The sequence below is a fragment of the Podarcis liolepis genome (assembly GCF_965112155.1).
Source record: "Podarcis liolepis genome assembly, chromosome: 12".
In the NCBI taxonomy this organism is placed as follows: domain Eukaryota; kingdom Metazoa; phylum Chordata; class Lepidosauria; order Squamata; family Lacertidae; genus Podarcis; species Podarcis liolepis.
The window spans coordinates 49553576-49573133 of NC_139563.1; the positions used below are offsets into that span (position 1 = coordinate 49553576).

Below are 19558 nucleotides of genomic sequence, written 5' to 3' on the forward strand. Positions count from 1 at the left end.
ATATTCAATAAACATTTTCCAATGTTCTCTAAATGTATGTTCTTGTTCTCTTCTTCTTCTTCTTGTTAAGTCTGCAAGCTGCGCATATTCCAACAGTTTAAGTTGCCATTTTTCTTTGGTTGGGACCTCACTCATTTTCCATTTTTGGGCTAACAGAACACGGGCCGCCGTAGTGGTGTACATAAATATTTTGACACCTGGGAATTTCCATCTGAATTACCCCCCCCAAAAAAAGGACTCTTTTTTGGGGGGGGGGGAAGAAGGTGCTTTTAAACATTTTTTCCCAGTTCATTATAAATTATTTCCCGTTACTCTTTTACCCTTTTACAGGCCCACCACATATGAAAGAAAGTACCCTTGACTTCATTACATCTCCAGCACTTATCTGATTCAGTTGTACCTCGGGTTACAGGCGCTTCAGGTTACAGACTCCGCTAACCCAGAAATAGTACCTCGGGTTAAGAACTTTGCTTCAGGATGAGAACAAAAATTGGGCGGCGGTGGCGGCAGCGGGAGGCCCCATTAGCTAAAGTGGTACCTCAGGTTAAGAACAGTTTCAGGTTAAAAACAGACCTCCAGAACAAATTAAGTTCTTAACCCGAGGTACCACTATACATCTTAGCAAGTCTTCTCAGAGTTAAATGCCATCTGTAAATTATTTTAGATGTAACATGTTTTAGCTGGGTCCATTCCGCTACACCTTCACTGTGCCACAAGAGGGCGCTTTGGGACCTGTGCAAGACTAGAACTACAGCAGAAACACTTCAGAGCTTTCTCCCTTAGAAAGCAACCTGCTTCCTAATCTTTCTTCCAGCCAACCGCCTGTGCTCACTCCCTGCCAGATACTTTGATAACCTCCCCTGTTTTCAGCCCGCCAGCATGATGCAGCGGTTTGTGCTTTAGACTAGGGGATGTGGAAGACCCAATCTTGCATCCTCACTTTGCCATGTAACTCACAGGGTGACCTTGAGCCAATTGCCAGCTCTCAGCCTAACCCAACACACAGGTTTGTTGTGAGGATAAAACAAAAGAGGGGTGTGTATGTCGCCTTCGGCTCTTGGAACACTGGGTGGCGCTGTGGTCTAAACCACTGAGCCTCTTGGGCCTGCAGATCAGGTCGGCGGTTCGAATCCCCGTGACGGGGTGAGCTCCTGTTGTTCTGTCCCAGCTCCTGCCAACCTAGCAGTTTGAAAGCACACCAGTGCAAGCAGATAAATAGGTACCGCTGTGGTGGGAAAGTAAATGGTGTTTCCATGCACTCTGGTTTCCATTGCAGTGTCCCATTGTGCCAGAAGCAGTTTAGTCATGCTGCTCACATGACCCGGAAAGCTGTCTTTGGACACACGCCGGTTCCCTCAGCCTGAAAGCAAGATGAGCGCCGCAACCTCATAGTTGCATTTGACTGGACCTAACCGTCCAGGGGTCCTTTACCTTTACCCTTTACCTTAGAATATAAATGCAATGGAGAAAATTACCTGGTAGACCACAATATATGGTGGGTGGACTGTGCAGCATCTTGGTGCTGTGGAGGTCTGCTTTACTTTAGGTAAAGGTAAAGGGACCCCTGACCATTAGGTCCAGTTGTGACCAACTCTGGGGTTGCAGCGCTCATCTCACTTTATTGGCTGAGAGAGCTGGCGTACAGCTTCCGGGTCATGTGGCCAGCATGACTAAGTCGCTTCTGGCGAACCAGAGCAGTGCATGGAAACACCATTTACCTTCCCGCCGGAGCGGTATCTATTTATCTACTTGCACTGGCGTGCTTTTGAACTGCTAGGTTGGCAGGAGCTGGGACCGAGCAACAGGAGCTCACCCTGTCGCAGGGATTTGAACTGCCAACCTTCTGATCGGCAAGTCCTAGGCTCTGTGGTTTAACCCACAACGCCACCCGCGTCCCTCTGCCAAGGAAAATGAAACACCAGCCACTGAATGTAAAAGAACGCAGCCTTGTCTAGACCACCTGTAGAAGCATACTTGGTGGTGATTCAGATCCTACCTTTTGGGAATAAAGAAATGTAACGAGAAATAAATTGTTGCCTGCTAATTCCAAAAAACACGTGCAGTGCCAATCAGGAAATGTGCAAGAATATTGCTCATCACCATCATAAATGCTTAGTTATAGGATTCTGGGAGTGCAGAACGTGGACTTCTTTTTTTTGGTGGCCCGCTACAGAATAGCAGCCACTGCTTATGCTACTGCAATTGTAAGCCACTGAATGACATGGGTGAAGTTGGCTACATCATGGCACGAATTCTGCATGCATTCATGGTCAGTAAATCTAGCTGAACTTTCTGACTCTTTGCAAGGGTGCACCTTATCAGTCGTGGCTCACTGCTACAATCTTCAGCTACCATGCCAGAGACAGGATGGTGAAGTGTAACCACAGTTTTGTGCGGGAGGGGTGCATGTGTCAAGTAAAGCCTGATAAAACAAAATTTTTCCTTATCTGGGTCAGAGCTGCCTGTCTAACCTATTTGCATAAATCAGTTTCCATACTCGAGGGAAACCCATCATTAATTTATGTTGCTGATAGTCTTCTTTAGTATATAGGAAAACAGAGTATATAAAGTATAGATCTGATCTTAAATATGACCACATTTATCATTACTTAATTAATGGATTAATTAAATTTGTACGACGCCCTATACCCACAGGTCTCAGGGCAGTTCACAACATAAAATCACAATATAAAAACTCAAATGTAATGCTTTGAAAGAGAATATGATGAAAATGATGTATAGATGGTATTTTACACCAGTGAAATTAGCTAAAATGTATAAAATAAGTAACAAATGTTGGAAATGTAAAGAAAAAGAAGGAACATTTTATCATATGTGGTGGGGATGTAAAAAAGTGAAGAATGTAAAAAAGTGAAGCACTTCGGGGAAATGATATATAATGAGATGAAAAAGATGTTGAAGTATGCATTTTTTTAAAAACCAGAAGCATTTTTACTTTGTATTATATGTCAGGAAATTAATAGGCCGGATGTTAAATTGTTTTTATATGCAACAACAGCGGCAAGAGTATTGTTAGCCCAGAAATGGAAACAAGAAGAAATTCCGACGAAAGAAGAATGGCAGACAAAATTAATGGACTATGCAGAATTGGACAAAATGACAGGAAGGATTCGAAACCTGAGGGACCAGAGATTTACAGAAGATTGGAAGAAGTATATGAATTACTTGAAGAGCAACTGTAATCAACAAATTACGCTAGTAGGACTGCAAGAAGTTTTGTAAGGAGAAATACATGAAGTGTTACAAAGTAGAAAAAGATAGAGATATTGGTTATGAGTTTGAAATGTAATAGGGAAGATAAGAAATGCATACTGAGAGATTAGATTGGAAAATTTTCAGACAGGATTGATGGAAGTCAAAAAAATTGAATAAGATATAAAAGTATGTTTAATTACTGTTGAAAATGATATGTTAAAAAACTAATAAAACATTTATATATAAAAAAATCCCTCCCCAACTTTTCCAGGTTTTATATTGGCTGCCAGCACTGCTAGAAGTGGGACAATATTTCTGGGTCCATGGGGAGTTGTGTGACAGGGATCAGCTATGAGCCTACAAGTGCCTGCCCCATTAGATCTGTTACCCGTTGCTGTCTAGATTACTCACCAACTGAGTAAGCTTGACCAAGCAATATCAGGATATATAAACAGCCTAGGAAGGAAACAGTCATACCCCCCCCCCACTGCAAAAGTTCTCTTCAGTAATGAACTCTTAACACCCAACTGTGAAACATTTGAGAGATCGTGTAGGTGACTGGAGACGAGGGAGCGATGGTTATGGGGAATGATTTGCTTCTCCAATAACCTGAGAGCTAATAAATTTATTTTTGCTGCAAAGGATTGCTGAAAATCCTTTGTGCCTTTAAAAATTATACTCCCATGCCCGTCAACGGCGCAACTGAAGCAACTGAAGAACCCGCTAACGTTCCAGGGTTTGAGAACCTCGCATTTACAGTGCTGAGTTTTTATTGCTTCAACAGAAATAATAAAGGGTAATCATCTCTGGTGCAGCAGAACGGATGATTAGCCCCTCGCCTTCATTGGGTATCGCAAGTAACACCATCCCTTCCCCTGCAAAGATTCATACTGATTAGCCGGGGGAACTAGTTGTATACTGTTCTGTCATGACCTCTGAAAGATACTTTAATAAGTAACGAGTTAATGAGTTCAATATATTCTCCCAATTTCATTTTGGCTGTAGATGAGTCAATGCAAAGCCCTTTATGGCCCTATCTAGTCTGCTTGCCTGCTTTGATCAACCCTAGGCAAACTTTGGCACAAACCGAGCACCAAAAGGTCTGGAAATAATTAGAAGAACCAGCTAGCTGTTGATATTTTAGCAGCTTTCGCATTTTGTTTGAATATCTGCGAACGAACGGCAGAATTTTAAAAGCAGTGAAATACAAAGACATGCAGATTATGAGGCAGAGTTCCGCGTATATCAAGATGTGTCTGGGAAGAAACTTCTCTCCTAAGCTCTCTGTGTTATGTGCTTGCTTTTTTTGCCCAGGAATTGCTTTCTTTCATTCAGGGTCAATTGTGACACCGACGGAGCCATGCTTTTGCATGTGTGAAATGGGGAGTGGCATGCAATGTAAAGGGGGAAAGAGATGACACTTTTGGTCTCCATAGGCCAGGGGTCAGCAAACGTTTTCAGCAGGGGGCCGGTCCACTGTCCCTCAGACCTTGTGGGGGGCCGGACTATATTTTTTGGGGGGGAAATGAATGAATTCCTATGCCCCACAAATAACCCAGAGATGCATTTTAAATAAAAGGACACATTCTACTCATGTAAAAACACGCTGATTCCCGGACCGTCTGCAGGCCGGATTGAGAAGGTGATTGGGCTGGATCCGGCCCCCGGGCCTTAGTTTGCCTACCCATGCTGATGATGGACTTTTCGGAGCTAGCCGACCTGACCGGAAGAGTCCACGACCAGAAGGAGGAGGAGTACCAGGAGGAACGGATGAAATTCAAAGACTATTTAGTTAAATATGCTAAGATAATTTAAATAGAAACACTTACAAATACCAGATAGGCTTAGGATTTAAATATGTGATGTTATAGAATAATATGTTTAAAGTTAAAATGAAAAGAAAGAAAGACGTTCATTGATTAAGTAAATTTTATGAGAAATTTGTTTTGGAAAACTGTTACAATGATATACATTGAAATTCAGCCAGGGAGATTTGAAGAAGTCACTTAACAATGTTATTAAGAGTGGAATAATTACAGTTAGGATTTATGTTTGTTTGTTTGCTTATAAATTTTGGAAAATCAATAAAAAAAAAATTCCCCTCTGGGTTTGCTGAGAGAAAGAACAGCATGAGGGCAAAGTGGCAAGTTGGGGAAGAAGAATTCAGCACCCACCCCTCATTTTCATGCCCAAATCACAGGCTGTTTTAGTCTACTGCCGCCATATGTAGTAGAGGCCCATTGATTGCTTCAAACATTGTTGCCATTTAACCAGAAAACCATCTCCACTTAGTAAAGTGAATATGTAGTCTAATGTATGTGGGACAAGCATCAGTGTTTATCTTTCCACCATGACTATGATGTTTGAGCAGCTGATTCATGCATTGACGCCCCATTCATATATGGGGGAAGGATGGTACTTGGTGCTGGATTGTGGAATTTGCTAGGACTGTACACCAAAGCCAACCAAAGCCTGGATCCTGACCCTCCAAGTGTCCCTATTTTCCAGGGATCTCCCTGAAATATACTCGGAGTCCTGTAGTGATTTCATGCTCTTTATTGCAGCTTGTAAAACAGTGATTGACTTGCCCCCCCCCCAACCCTCAGGCTTTTATATGCATTATTTACACAATGAGTCCCATATGATTGGCTGATTCTGCTTCCCTCCTGGAGCCTGATTGGTCTTCTCCTGCAAGCCAATCAGTTGTTGCATTCTACTTGCCTACTGTTCTAGGATCCAAGGTTAATACATAACACTCCCTGATTTAGAGAAGCAGCCCCGGTTTCTGATTTGTCCCGCTCTTCCTTAGAATGTCCCTATTTTAATTGGAGAAATGTTGGAGGATATGGAGTTATCCAACACCCGAGCCGTCTGAAGGCTATCCTTTTATAGGGAAGGTTCCCCCCCCCCCCGCCCAGTGTTTAATGTTTTATATATGTTGGAAGCTTCCTAAATGGCTCGGGCAACCCAGTAAAATGTGTGGGGTATCAATAGTAAAGTTATTATTATGGAATGGGAAGTCCCTATTTTCATCGGAGAAATCTTAGAGGGTATGAAATGGCCCCACCTGGGCTTTGGATGAATCAGGCTGAGACAGGCCCAGATCTTTCAAGGAAGGAACAGCCCAAAGATGGCAGTATGGAGGGTTTCAAAAGGTCGAGCGTTCAGGTGTGTGTGGGGGGGGGGCGTTGCTGACAGAAGGAGAAGCAAGGCCCCCTCCGCAATGTCTTCTTTGCCTCTGCTTCCCCACAGAGAACACACTGACTGGTGAAGCAGCACCCAGCAGGACTGAACTCTCTGCTCATCATCTGACAAGTGGAAGGTTCAATCCTGCACTCTTCAGAGGTGGGTTTCATTAGCACCCCCCCCCCACCAAGAATGCTGGTGAACGTATGGTTCAGTAGTGCTCTCTGGAGGGGTCTGCACCAAATAGACACTTTTTAAGCCACCCAAATATATGGATTTCTGCCTCCCTCACCCTTTTAGTAATTACCATATTTTTTGCTCTATAAAACTCACTTTTTCCCTCCTAAAAAGTAAGGGGAAATGCGTGTGTGTCTTATGGAGCGAATGCAGGCTGCGCAGCTATCCCAGAAGCCAGAACAGCAAGAGGGATCGCTGGTTTCACTGCGCAGCGATCCCTCTTGCTGTTCTGGCTTCTGAGATTCAGAATATTTTTTTTCTTTTTTTCCTCCTCCAAAAACTAGGTGTGTCTTGTGGTCTGGTGCGTCTTATAGAGCGAAAAATATGGAATGTAAAAGCGGGAATTTCGGCAGGTACTGCATATCATGTAGGAAAAGCGATGTCTCTTAAAATCCCCTCTGCTACTGTAAGGATGGGATCATGCCAGGCTTGCAGGATCTAATTTGCTTTTTACTAGGGCTTGCTTTTTACTAGGACACCAAGATGGAGCCTGTTGTGAAAGAAATACAGTTAGAATCAAAGAACCTGGGGCCTGAGGATTTGTTTGGAGTACCAGAACTAAACACAACTCACATTCGATCTGCACACTCCTTGTCATACAGTCCACCCCCAGCTTTCTTCATTTCAGCACATCATTAAGGGAAGGGGAGTCATTTTGTTGTCAGCGTTAGACATTTGGGGAGTCAGAAATCCTTGTTGATCTTCAAGTCTCCCAGAAATCTACCAGTAGATTCTGAGCCACCTTTTGCCCACAGCTGTTCGATAGCAGATCGCCCTCTGTTGAATTCCACTCTGTAATGGACAAGACAAATCTCTTTAGCGAAATAATTGCCGTCGCCATGTCTGGGTTCTCCTTGATTTTGAAGCCAGAGGCACTTCAGTGCTGTAAAATTGCCCGATAGCACGGAAGTACTCAGGTGTATATGTGCTTTGCTTATTTGTATCTGATGCAAATGAGATTCCAAAAAGAAGAACGTTGGGTTGTTACGCCCTTCTAGCAGGTAGGTTTCCACAATGCAGTTACTCCAGCAGCAACTGGAAACTGTTTTATACTTTGAATGCCAGTGAAAAATATTATGGGTTAGTATCTCCCTTGGCTTCTTCCCTAACACAAGTGAGTTGTCCCCCGGAATCCAAACATATATTCTCCTCCTTAAATTTGTCATGCTTCTCTGTGATACTGTTGATCTCTTGAGAGGCAGTGGGTTGCCCTGTCTATTACTTAAATTCATTTTTTCCTGTGGGAAATCATAAAATAAATAAATGATAAAATAAATGAATAAGTGTGCCTATAATACCTTGCTCATGTTTGGAGTCAATTAAAGCTGTTTTTTGTTTGTTCTTGTTTTTAATAACCATTTTGATTGCTCCCAGTGCAAGAAGGTTTTCATATTTAAGACTGCAATCCTGCACACCTGGGGGGGTGAGTCATATTAAATGTAAGGAGGCTTACTTCTGAGTAAGATTGCGCTGCAAACTACTGAATGAGCTTCACCGTAATCACTCTAACTGCATTTGGGGTGGGAGGTGATGAATCTTCATTTCGTATTTCGAAACAAATGTATAAGTCACCATGAGGCAAGGAATGTTTTGTTTATTCCAGGATTAATCACTGTAGCAGAATGTTCACATTCACTTCACAAAAGAAAATAACCGAACCATCCTCACATATGTTAAATCAGAAATCAGTTCCGTGTCCAACGCTGCTCTAATTAAATAAAATGGGGGTAGACTTTGAACCCCCTGAAACCATATGCAAAAAGCAGCTATTTTAGTAAGATATGTCATATCCAAGATTTCCACACCAAAATTTAACATCAGTATCACCTTTGCATTGAAAATTGGGCATAGAACCTAAAGGTGAAAATGCTTAGCTGCTGCTGATGCACTCATTCTATTCACCAGAGATTTGTCAGAATTGAATTTGAAATGGATTCTCATAACCATTGAAAAATGCTTTTCATGTTGATATCTGGACAGATTGCCTCTTAACGCCTGTAGCAATTTTTTTGGTATATATAACGTGCTCCTTTGGAAAATTAACAGTGTATGAAAGATGTGAGGGTATTTTCCTTCTGCAGTGATTGTGACACACATCAACAATTCTGGCGATCAGACGACAGAGGGATGAATGAAATACTTTTTAATATGTCTACAACCGAGTGGTAAGAAACTATAGGAGAAAGATAGTATTTTTTTTCTGGAAAATTCTGCATATGTTTATATAATATATATTGCATTGTATAGTTTTACAGACAAATTTACATCAAATACATATGTTTTCTTTTAAAACACTGATTCGAAAAGGATGATAATTTTCCCCCCACCCTGTACAGAAATGGGACTTGATTTTCATTTCTTTTAAGCATAGTTTGAAGCTCTCTAAGAAGAGTATTCATATTCTTCGGCACTCCGGCGTCCAAAATCCATCCATCCCATGTAGTCTCTGTCTCTTATTCTGTGCGTCGGGTCAAAACTCTGCAATCCCATCACAGAGACCTTTCCAGAAGCACCTTGGGGAAAACAAGAAAATAGTGAAAGGGAAGTACATGCTCACTATTGAAATAATAGCGGTATACACACTCTTAACAACAAAAGAGTCTTGTAACCGGAAGTGGGCGTCATTACTATTCTAAGAGAATGAGGGAGGTCTTCGTGGTAGGTTCTGACATCTCTTTCCCCAGAAAAATAGTCCCCCTCATCTCCCTCCTCTCTATACAGTGGGATCTTGGTTTTCTAGCATCTCGGAAGCTGAACGATTCGGAATCTGAATGCTGAAAACCCGGAAGTAATTGCTTCTGTTTTCGAACGCACCTCAGAAGTCGAATGGCTTCCAAGGCGCGTTTTTCAATTTCCCCCACTGAACTTGCTGGCAGCCCTTTGCGCCTCGGTTGTCAAATGCTTCTGAAGTCAAACGGTCTTCCGGAACGGATGACGTTCGACAACTGAGGTTTCACTGTATATGCAGGGTCTATGGGGTGGTGCGTTAAACACATACAAAACTGGGCTGAGGTCAAAGGAACACGTCGAGTATACAAAGTCACAGCTAGCTCTGTATTAGAATCATAGAATCATAGAGGTAGAAGGGACCATAAGTATCATCTCGTCCAATCCCCTGCACTGCAGGAATCCTTCACCCAACGTGGGACTCGAACACACAACCCAGAGATTAAGAGTCTCACGCTCTACCAACAGAGGTAGCCCTTGGCTGGCTGTCTACACTGCCCAGGAGTTTCTTGCCAGGGTTCCAGACAAGTTTCTGGTGATGCCATGAATGAAGCCTTCTACATCCAGAGTATTCACTCCAACATTGATCTATGGCCTTTACCCATCAGAGCCATCAAGCCCATGGATGTGGGAGCGTACTGGTCTCTCCCATGCCAGATGATGCTCTGTCGGCAAAGCACCACAACCAAGATGCTAATTACTATCTGTAGCCATGCAGGCAATACACATATCTGGTCAAGAAGGAAGGAGCAGATTTAGTTTAGTTTAGTTTAGTTTAGTTTAGTTTAGTTTAGTTTAGTTTAGTTTAGTTTAGTTTAGTTTAGTTAGGGCCAGTGTTGTAGAAGCATCTCTGTGTGAAATGTAGAACAGTTTTGCAAAATAAGGATAAGACGCAGGCTGCCTAACCCACTTGGACATTGGATGTTGCCTGTTGCATCCCCTAAATTGTGTGCCTGGTCCAAGCCCTCTTTACACTGGGAGGTTGGTTGCCACACTCTGGAACAGCACAGCTCTGAGGACTGAGGCTCACTTGCTCAATGAGAGCCAGACAAGTGCTCAAGTCCAGGGCTGTGTTGTTGTCAAAGCTCCTCCTGCTCCCCGTACTGTGTGAAGCCCTGGAGGTTTGTCCTGAACACAGGGCTGGCTTGCCACATTTTGAAGCAAGTGAATTAATACACACACAGCCATTAAGTCCTGAGTCTAGAATTACCTAATGGCACCGCAGAGACGGGGAAAGCCCCGAGGTATTTTCCAGGCAGTTTAAGCACCATCTGCCGGGCAGTGGTTTCCAGAGGGAGTTATCTGAAGAAGAAGGAAGGACAGAGCCTTCCAGACAAGGGGAAGGCAAGTTGATCTGCTCCACAAGGTAGGGGTAGACACCTCATGCCCAGACAGAGGTCTTCTCTGACCTTTCATCACCCCCGGCCACCCTTCTCTGGGCTACCTCTTAGCTGCCATATTATCCCCTTCCCATATTCTCTGCTTCCTGCCAGAGACAGTCCTACCATTAGGCAAAGTGGGGTGACTGCCTCAGGTGGCAAAAGTTAGAGGGACCATTCCCCTTTGCTGGAGAACAGAGCTGCTAGTCCAGTCAGCTACTGAATGCAGAACGAGGAGGGGGCACCATCTCATCCTTCAACTTAGGTGGAAAAATATCTTGGGCTGGCCCTGTTCCCTGCTTACATAACAGCCTGCTTGTTCTCTGCCTTATCAGCCGGATAGCTCAGTTGGTTAGAGCACGGTGTTGATAACACCAAGCTTGCAGGTTTGATCCCCTTATGGGACAGCTGCATATTCCTGCAGTGCAGGGGGTTGGACTAGATGACCCTCAGGGTCTCTTCCCACAATTCTAGAATTCTAGTTTGCCTTTGTTAGGATGAATGTTGCAACAGCAAATGAAACTTCAAGAGAGTCATTTGGACTCAGATGATGTCTCTGCTTTGTACTCCCTTGGCATGAAGGAAATAACCCTGCCCTATTGCCTCTCTCTAGCATTTGATCTTTAGAGACAGACCGCTACTTCACTAGGAGGTTCTATTTTGCTGGTCGGAAGGGCTTGCATTGGCAGAGCTGAGAAGAGTCAGATTGATACTTTCTGCAGGTGAAACTGAGCAAGGGTGTGATAAGGCTTGTCGGAGTAGGTGAAACCTATACACCCCTCTTTTAAAGGCACCAGCCACTCTTGTACGCATTGAAGAATTGACCTGTTTAATCAACAAGATCCCTTTCCACTGGCTGGACTAACAAGATGCAACCTCACTGCCTAGGCTTTGCGGGGGGGGGGGGGAATCATGACAAGAGAGGTCACCCTGCCTTCCATTTGAAGCTATTCACGTGTTGAATTTTGCAGGGGTATTTCTTTGACATAGTACACTTGGGTAGAAAAATGATTCAAAAGATACCTCTTCGGGCTTGCTGGAGATATTTGGCCAGCAGAGCTCCCAGGTTAGCCTTTGGGTCAATGTTGCCGTCCAGCTGCTGGATAGATTTCCCAGAGCCCGGAGTACGGACATGCCGGTATGTTTCCAGCAAGCTCTTCTCGAGATCAGTAGCCACAGGATTGGCATTGTGGGATCCTGAAGTCTGCTGCCCCAAGGAGCTTGTGGACAGCGCAGCCAGCAGCAGGCAGATGCAGACCCCACTGTACATAGCTAGAGAGGAAAAGGGAGAAGAGATTGTCAAAGATGCTAAAAGGCTCCTTCACACGCAAACAGCCCCCCCCCATAGTCTACTTCCAAACCAACAAATATTCTGGCAGCTCAATTAGACAAGGAAGAGATGCAGTTAACTGCCCATGGGGACTAAAGACCACAGAGATCCATGCCCTTGGTTGATTATAGCTTGAGCAAAGATAACCAGTTGATCACTGGGTGGGGGACCAACTGCTTTGACCAGCTGAAACCATTCCTTGCTTTCCCTTTCGCAGTGCTGGCAGGGGAAAGCACTTTCCCCTCTTTTGAAAGTGAGACGTTCTGCTTTGGAAAGGCAACGAAATATTTAATATATTAGCATGGTTCTGGTTGCTCCGAGTCACTGAATATCATCTCTACATCTTAGGGGGAAAATACAAAGAGGTGTTGACTTCCTTCCTGGATATTGTGAATGCATGGATCTACACCACAAGATCACACTTTCTGTACCCTGCCTTAATTTATCTGGAGTAAATGTATACTCGCTGTTCCAGTTCCAGGTTTGCACTCTGGTAAGTAGAAAACTAGAAAAGCCAAATTCACCTATGAGAAAGAGAACTTTTATTCAGCATCCTGGCTGTGAAACAGGCAGAGCAACTGAGGCTGCAATCCCATATAAGTCTCACTGAGTTCATCAGGACCTGTTTCTTAGTAGACATGCATAAGATTTCAGAATAAAAGGTATTGGTTGCCATTAAAGCAGTCTTAGCTATGTGTCCCTTCAGAATACATGTGTGTGAAATACACAACTAATGCTTTTGCTGTGCGTGCGTGTGAGTGAGTGAGTGAGGATGCTTTGAGGGAGTGAAGTAGACACATCTGAAGATATTTTTTGTGAGAGGGTAAGAAATGTAAAGTGAACACTTGATTTTGTGCAGAGCCCACAACTTGACAGATCTATTAAATTCACATGCAATACAGGTTTCAATACGACACCTGTTTCACATACACCTGAGAAAGCAGAATATGGTACACCTAAAAATAAGTCCCATTTGTTTGGGTTTAACCCAGCAAGAAAATTTAAATGCTTGCATTGGGCTGGAATGTGTTGCGATGTCTCTTACATGCTAAAATCACCAAGCTCCTTAAACTTAAAAAGAAATTACAGCCCCAAAATCATTCAGCAGAGACTCTTCTGCAGTCATGATAAAAAGGTAGCAGTGCCAGCACCCAATCTCCAAGTAACAAATTGTAAGTTGAAAAAAGAAAATAAAGAAAAAGTGTTACTTAAATAACCCAGCTGCTAATATTATGGTGTAGAGACTAAAATTCAAATTATACAACCTTTCCAGCTCCCCATCCATAACACATATGCCACTAAAATCCTATAGACACTTACCTGGAAGTTTCATTGAATTAAATGTGGCTTATTTCTGAAGAGTAAGAATGTATAGGATTTCACTGCATGTAGAAATGCCATTCAGATTTTTAAAAGACACCTGAATTCTGTCTGATAAATGTTGGGTTTGGGTTTTCAAAGAGATTTCACAGCCTGCTCCATATAAAAAGTTACTGTAACATTGCCTCTTGGTTTAGCACAGGCAACACCACCCAGCAGGAGCTGTAACTGAAAACAGCAACAGCCTGAAAACTCGGTTTTGTTGCCCAAGATGCTTCCTCAAAATGCAGTGAATTGATCCTGTACATGTTTAGTAAAAGGTTAAGAAAGGCAGAGAGGAACAGTTTTTAAACTCAAAGTGCCTGTGAAGCTGCCTGCAACAGTTTGGAAGACCATCGCTGATTTCATTCTTACAGTGTCTAAGAAAAACTCAGTGCAGTCTGAGAAACCCTTAAGTACAAAGAAAATGAAGCAAAGAAGCCAGCCACCAGCTGTTTCCTTCCCCCACACACCCTAAAAGCAGTTTCTCGGTGAAATAATCATCTCCTACCTTCTAAATGAGGTGCAGGTTGCAGCTGTGCACGAGAGAACAGAGGCAGGCTCGAGGTTGTAGCTGAGCCCTTCAAATGCTGCCCCTTAAATAGTCTGGTCCAGTGTCATCTGTTTGCACAGCTCTGACGCAAGGATGGGAGCACCACGCACTCCAATGTATGGGTGGAGGAAAGGCACTTGTATTAGGGTTGGGGGGTGGGAGAAGTTGCCAAACAAAAGGGTTCAGTTCTGCCTCTGCAGCAAGCAGGGCTTTGCTTCCCTGACATATACTTCTGCCTAGCAATGTTGCAGGGACTTTGACTATGTATTGAGAGAAGAAATGAGAACGACGTTAATTCAGGGGCACTGTTGGAGTGACTTTAATGCAGAGCTGTGGTGACGGCAACTAGAATTAATGAAGCTGTCTTGATTAGGCATCCAAGTCTTTTTACAGGTACACAGCCAAAGCAACTGAGCACAATCCTTAATTTTGTATGGCTGTGATCCTATGCGCATTCACTTGGGAATAAGTCTAAAAGGGCGCAGAGGAACTTACTTCTGAGGAAATATGCATAGGGTTTGGGTTAAGATTAGGTTTAAATGTGATAGTTTTAGCATTTTTTGTTGCTTTAAATCCTATGGTGCCTCCCACCTCTCTCTCCTGAATATGTTCACCAGCCTGCAATCTTAAACAGATTCACTTGGGTGCACAATCTAACACTGGAACAGGTAACATGGCGCCCTCCCAGGGTACTACAATTCCCATCAGCCCCAGCCAGCATAGCCAGTGGTCAGGGATGATGGGAACTGTAATCTGTAACATCTGGAGGTCACTTTGTTGACAGCCCCTGGACTATCAAAACCAAACAAATGATTTGGGGGTCTGGGGTGCAGTCTTGTTACTTCATGGAGTCCTGCAGGTGCTCACATTTGAAACAACTACTCATGGCTTGTCTTGTGATCTTAAGAAGAACAACAAGCTACTTACAGTTGAACTATAAGAGGAAGGAATAGCCAATGTGATGTCCTTTCAGTGTTGTTGACCCCTGGCCATTCTATCTGAGGCTGATAGAAGTTGTAACTCAACAACATTTGTAGAGGACCATACTGGCTACCCTTGCTGCAAGTTGTACCAAATTCATTGGAACTTCCCAAAGTAATGTGATGGCTGATATTTATTATTATTATTATTATTCTCTAATAATATAGGGTGGGTTGTTCTTTTGGCTTTTTTGAGAAGCTAAAAGAGTTCTGCACAATGTGTGCTTTGTAAAGCTGAACATTGTGACTTTTTTTGTAAACTGGTCAGAGGTTTTCTTACAATCAAGTGATGTATAAAAAGGTAAAGGTAAAGGACCCCAACAGTTAAGTGCAGTCATGAACGACTCTGGGGTTGCGGTGCTCATCTCACTTTACTGGCTGAGGGAGCCGACGTTTGTTCACAGTTTTTCTGGGCCATGTGGCCAGCATGACTAAGCCGCCTCTGGCGAAACCAGAGCAGCGCACGGAAATGCCATTTACCTTCCGGCTGGAGCAGTACCTATTTACTTGCACTGGCATGCTTTCAAACTGTTAGGTTGGCAGGAGCTGGGACCGAGCAACAGGAGCTCACCCCGTCGCGGGGATTCGAACCGCCAACCTTCCGATCGGCAAGCCCTAGGCACAGTGGTTCAGACCACAGCGCCACCCAGTTGATATATACCTTATGTTAATTATATAAATTAAATGCCTTATGGCCTAGCACCATTTGGGGTTTGATGGGTAACCTGTGTGCCAGTTTGAGCTGATGAATATTAACATATATTGTCTGCCACTCACCCTCCTACTAGTATATGTGGGACTGATCCATTGTAGCCTATGGTTTGGAATCCAGAGTAAGATAGCCATGATTTAATCCAAGCCACACTGAATTCAGGGGGAATTAAACTTAGTCTGGGTCCAATGGTAAGCGACTACTCTGAAGACAAATGGTTTCTGATTGTATCTGCTGCATGAGGGGTTTAATCATCGTTAGCTAAGAAAGTATTGATGCCAACTGGACTGATTCATTTTTCCTCCTCCTCTGGCAGCCTAAAAATGTATACAGATGTGCAGAGGTGGATTTAGGGCACAAGCTACTGGTTCGGTTGCAGTGGGAATGTAAAAGGCAGGTGGTGCTGAATTTTGGCATCAAACAGGATGCATGCTGCTGAACTCTGAGTCTCCAAGATCTGCCACTGAGACGTAATTGTAATGTTGTGGAAAGGAAGTCCACGGCGATCAATGGTTAACAAAAAGAATGGAACGCTTCCAGGTGAGCATCGGTTGTTTCCTGATTCCTTTCAAAAACCCTTTCCACTTTTTTATTTAAAAATGAAATAAAATTCCAGACAGTGGTATGGGAAGCTGTAATAGACTCTTCACTGAGCAGGAAGGGATCTCAGAAGTGGGTGGGTGGGTGGCAAAGAAAGGATGACAGCCACCCCCCCCCGCAAGACATAGCGTCATAGAATTATAGTTGAAATGTACCCTGGGGATCATCTATTCCAACCCAGTGCAATGCAGGAATCCTGCCCACAGCCATCCCTAGGTGAGCTCGAACTACCAGCCTTATGAGGAATGGTTGAAGGAGCTGGGTATGTTTAGCCTAGAAAAGAGGAGACCGAGAGGAGATCTGATAGCTATCTTCAAATATCTCAAGAGCTGTCACATGGAAGAGGGAACACGCTTGTTTTCTCCTGCTCTGGAGGGTAGGACTCAATGGATTCAAGCTACAAGAAAGCAGATTCCGACTAAACATCAGGGAAAGCTCCCTGACAGTAAGGTCTGCTTGACAGTGGAACAGATTCCCTCCAGAGGTTGTGGACTCTTCTTCCTTGGAGGTTTTTAAGCAGCGGTTGGATGGTCAACTATCATGTATGATCTAGTTGAGATTCCCGCATTGCAGGGGGGTGGGCTAGATGAACCTTGGGGTCCCAATTCTATAGAAGTCCACCAATAATAATAAGCAGAATAAGCAGAAAGCAGAAATGAGCAAGGAGGACAACGTCAATAATCTTTGGCTAGGACAAGGTACAGTAGTAGTAGTAATAAATATTGTCAAAGAGAAAAACAACTACCAGACTTTTAGAAGACATCTGAAGGCAGCCCTGTTTAGGGAAGCTTTTAATGTTTAATAGATTATTGTATTTTAACATTCTGTTGGAAGCTGCCCAGAGTGGCTGCGGAAACACAGCCAGATGGGCGGGGTATTAATAATAATAATAATAATAATAATAATAATAATAATAATAATAATGATAATGATAATGATAAACTTGGCCGCTTCGTCGCCACCCTTTGCCCACGGCGGAGCTCTCCAGGGTGCTGAACCAGCCCCAGCCAAGTCCTGACTTTCGGCTTTTAGGATTCCCCGTCCGGATCCTGCAACTTTTCGGGGTCCACGTCGGAGGGGAGAGGGATTATGGGGTGCATAGGGAGTGGCTTCCCTTCGTCCCCAGGGTTTCAGACCCGGCTCTTCCGGGGCTAAGAGGGCTGAAACCTGGGACGGGGGACCGGACACCCCCTTCGTCGGAGCTAGGGCTCTTTTCTCCATGAGGACTGCTTGGAAGCTCGCTAGAGCCCCGAGGTGCCTGGACGGGGCTTTTACCCGTCGCTTTAAAAAAAGGAAAAAGAGAAATGCAAACACCTCGCCTCCTTCCCGGGCGGCTTCAGGGCGCTAAGAAGCGAGCAAACAGTCCCGGGGCCGGGCGCCGGCCCATTGATCCGCCCTGGCGCCGCCGCCGGACCAGGGGATCTCGCAGCGAGGCATCGATCCCAGCGCTGGATTCCCGTCCGTCTGTCGGGGGAGGTCGAAGGGGGAAGCGGTTCTGCAGCCTGGAAACGCAGCGCCGCAAAAAGGGAGACTCCGGAGTGCCCTGGGCTCACTTCTCCAGAAAAGAAAACCCCTCCCTCTGGCCCTCTCCAAGAAAAAATACCCGCTTACCTTCTCCTTCTGCCCCGGATAGGTGTAGGGAGTCTCGCTGAACTCGCCCGGTTGTCCCTTTGCGTTTCGAACTTTTCTTTTACCCAGGAAGTTGCTTGGCGCAGCTTCTTCGCCCGCTGCCCTCGCTCAGGGCTCAGAGGCTCCAGAGCGATTTTGGCTGCCAGTGCAGACGCTGCGCTTTCCTCCCGAGACGCTACGCGGGAGAGGAGCTGCGGGGTAGAGGCGAGACGCTGCGGAGTGAGGGAGAACTTGGGGGGGGGGGAGGGGGACAGCGGGGCCTCTTCTAGTCCTTCCACTAATTAATTAATTAGTTAATTACCTTTATATCTGCCAAGGAGCTCAAGGTGGCCGGCAGGTGTGCCAACTTCAATAAAATATGGGGGGGGGGAGTAAGCCCCACCCCACACATCCATCACGGGATGCGGCGCATGCACACCATTTGAATGGCAATGCCCATCAACTTGGGGGGCCCCATAATAACCCTCAAATATTTTATTGCTGGTCCCTGAAGGGTCCTCAGCCCCTAATATGGGGGGGGGGAGTAAGCCCCACCCCACATAATCCATCACAGGATGCGGCGCATGCACACCATTTGAATGGAAATGCCCATCAACTTTGGAGGGCCCATAATAACCCTCAAATATTTTATTGCTGGTCCCTGAAGGGACCTCAGCCCCTATGAGTTGGCTCCTATGGTGGCTCGCATGGTGCCCCTCCCCGTTTCATCTTCACAACAACCCTGTGAGGTAGGTTAGTCTGAGAGACCGAGGCTGGCCCAAGGTCACCCAGTGATCTTCGTGGCTCAATGGGGATTGGCATCCTTTGTTTTAACTTTAGCATTGTTCCGGCATTCATTGAGCTACACTTGGGGAGTGGGTGGGAGGAGAACAAGGCTGTGACTGAAATGGGAGCCAAACTGATCACCAGGGTGGTGTAGCATGCAAAATGTTGGAGTAGCATTGAGGAGCCCCACCAAGTTCATCAGATGACCTTGGTTCAATTACCATCAACCAGTTTAACCTATTTTAGAGTGATGCTATGAGAATAAAAGGGCGGAATTATGCATGAGCTCCTTTGAGGAAGAACAGGATGCAATTGTAATAAATAAATAATATGGATAAATGTAAACTCCAAGGCATACATATTCAAGCTTTAAAGCATTCACCACCTTCTGAAGGCATAATATCAAAGAACCAGTGTCCTGTTTTTACAGATGATGGACTGTATTGCTTGCAGCAATTTGGCACTTTATTCCTGTAGTTTACATATTTTATCATTTTCTGTTATGTTCATGCTTAATAAAAAGATCTAGGGAAACCTAGTGAGTTAATTTTCATCATTAGTAAACATCAAATCATCCCTAATTTCTTAATATGTATGAGGGATATTCACCAGATTCCCTAGGCTGCTGTGTAAGAATTACTATATTGGTTTAATACCTAACAGAGGGAGACAAAATGAAATGAATACCATGTCTTTATTATAATTTAATAATTTATTCAGTTAATTTATATAGTCTTATCGGGCTGTTTAATGAACAAATAGAATGCAAAGGATTGCTTCAGTAAACAATTAGCAGCAATAAAAAATAGCTACATCCATATGATCACATCTGTAAGCAAATCCCGCATGGAAATTTAACAAAATGACTTTAACAACACAGTCCTA

General features: G+C 44.3%; 1 protein-coding gene across 2 annotated transcripts; it reads right to left on the minus strand.

Annotated features, from left to right (window-relative positions):
• Positions 1–8217: 8217 nt before the first annotated feature.
• On the minus strand, positions 8218–18100 carry CCK (cholecystokinin). 2 transcript variants are annotated; one of them, XM_083469089.1, is made up of 3 exons: positions 17891–18100; positions 11769–12017; positions 8218–9152 (listed from the first exon to the last, which is right to left on the minus strand). In XM_083469089.1, the coding sequence occupies exons 2-3, from the start codon at positions 12013–12015 to the stop codon at positions 9022–9024; spliced, it is 378 nt and encodes a 125-aa protein (XP_083325215.1). In that variant the 5' UTR covers positions 12016–12017; positions 17891–18100; the 3' UTR covers positions 8218–9021. The 2 variants fall into 2 exon arrangements, with proteins under 2 accessions (XP_083325215.1, XP_083325214.1); XM_083469088.1 differs by lacking the exon at positions 17891–18100 and adding an exon at positions 13946–14192.
• Between the last annotated feature and the right edge of the window lie 1458 nt (positions 18101–19558).

Excerpts from the sequence above, each read along its gene's own strand:
- CCK (XM_083469089.1), bottom strand. The coding sequence starts at position 12,015 with ATGTACAGTGGGGTCTGCATCTGCCTGCTGCTGGCTGCGCTGTCCACA. Across the intron at positions 9,153-11,768 it reads TCTCCAGCAAGCCCGAAGAG|GTGCTTCTGGAAAGGTCTCT; the intron begins GTATCTTTTGAA and ends GTTTTCCCCAAG.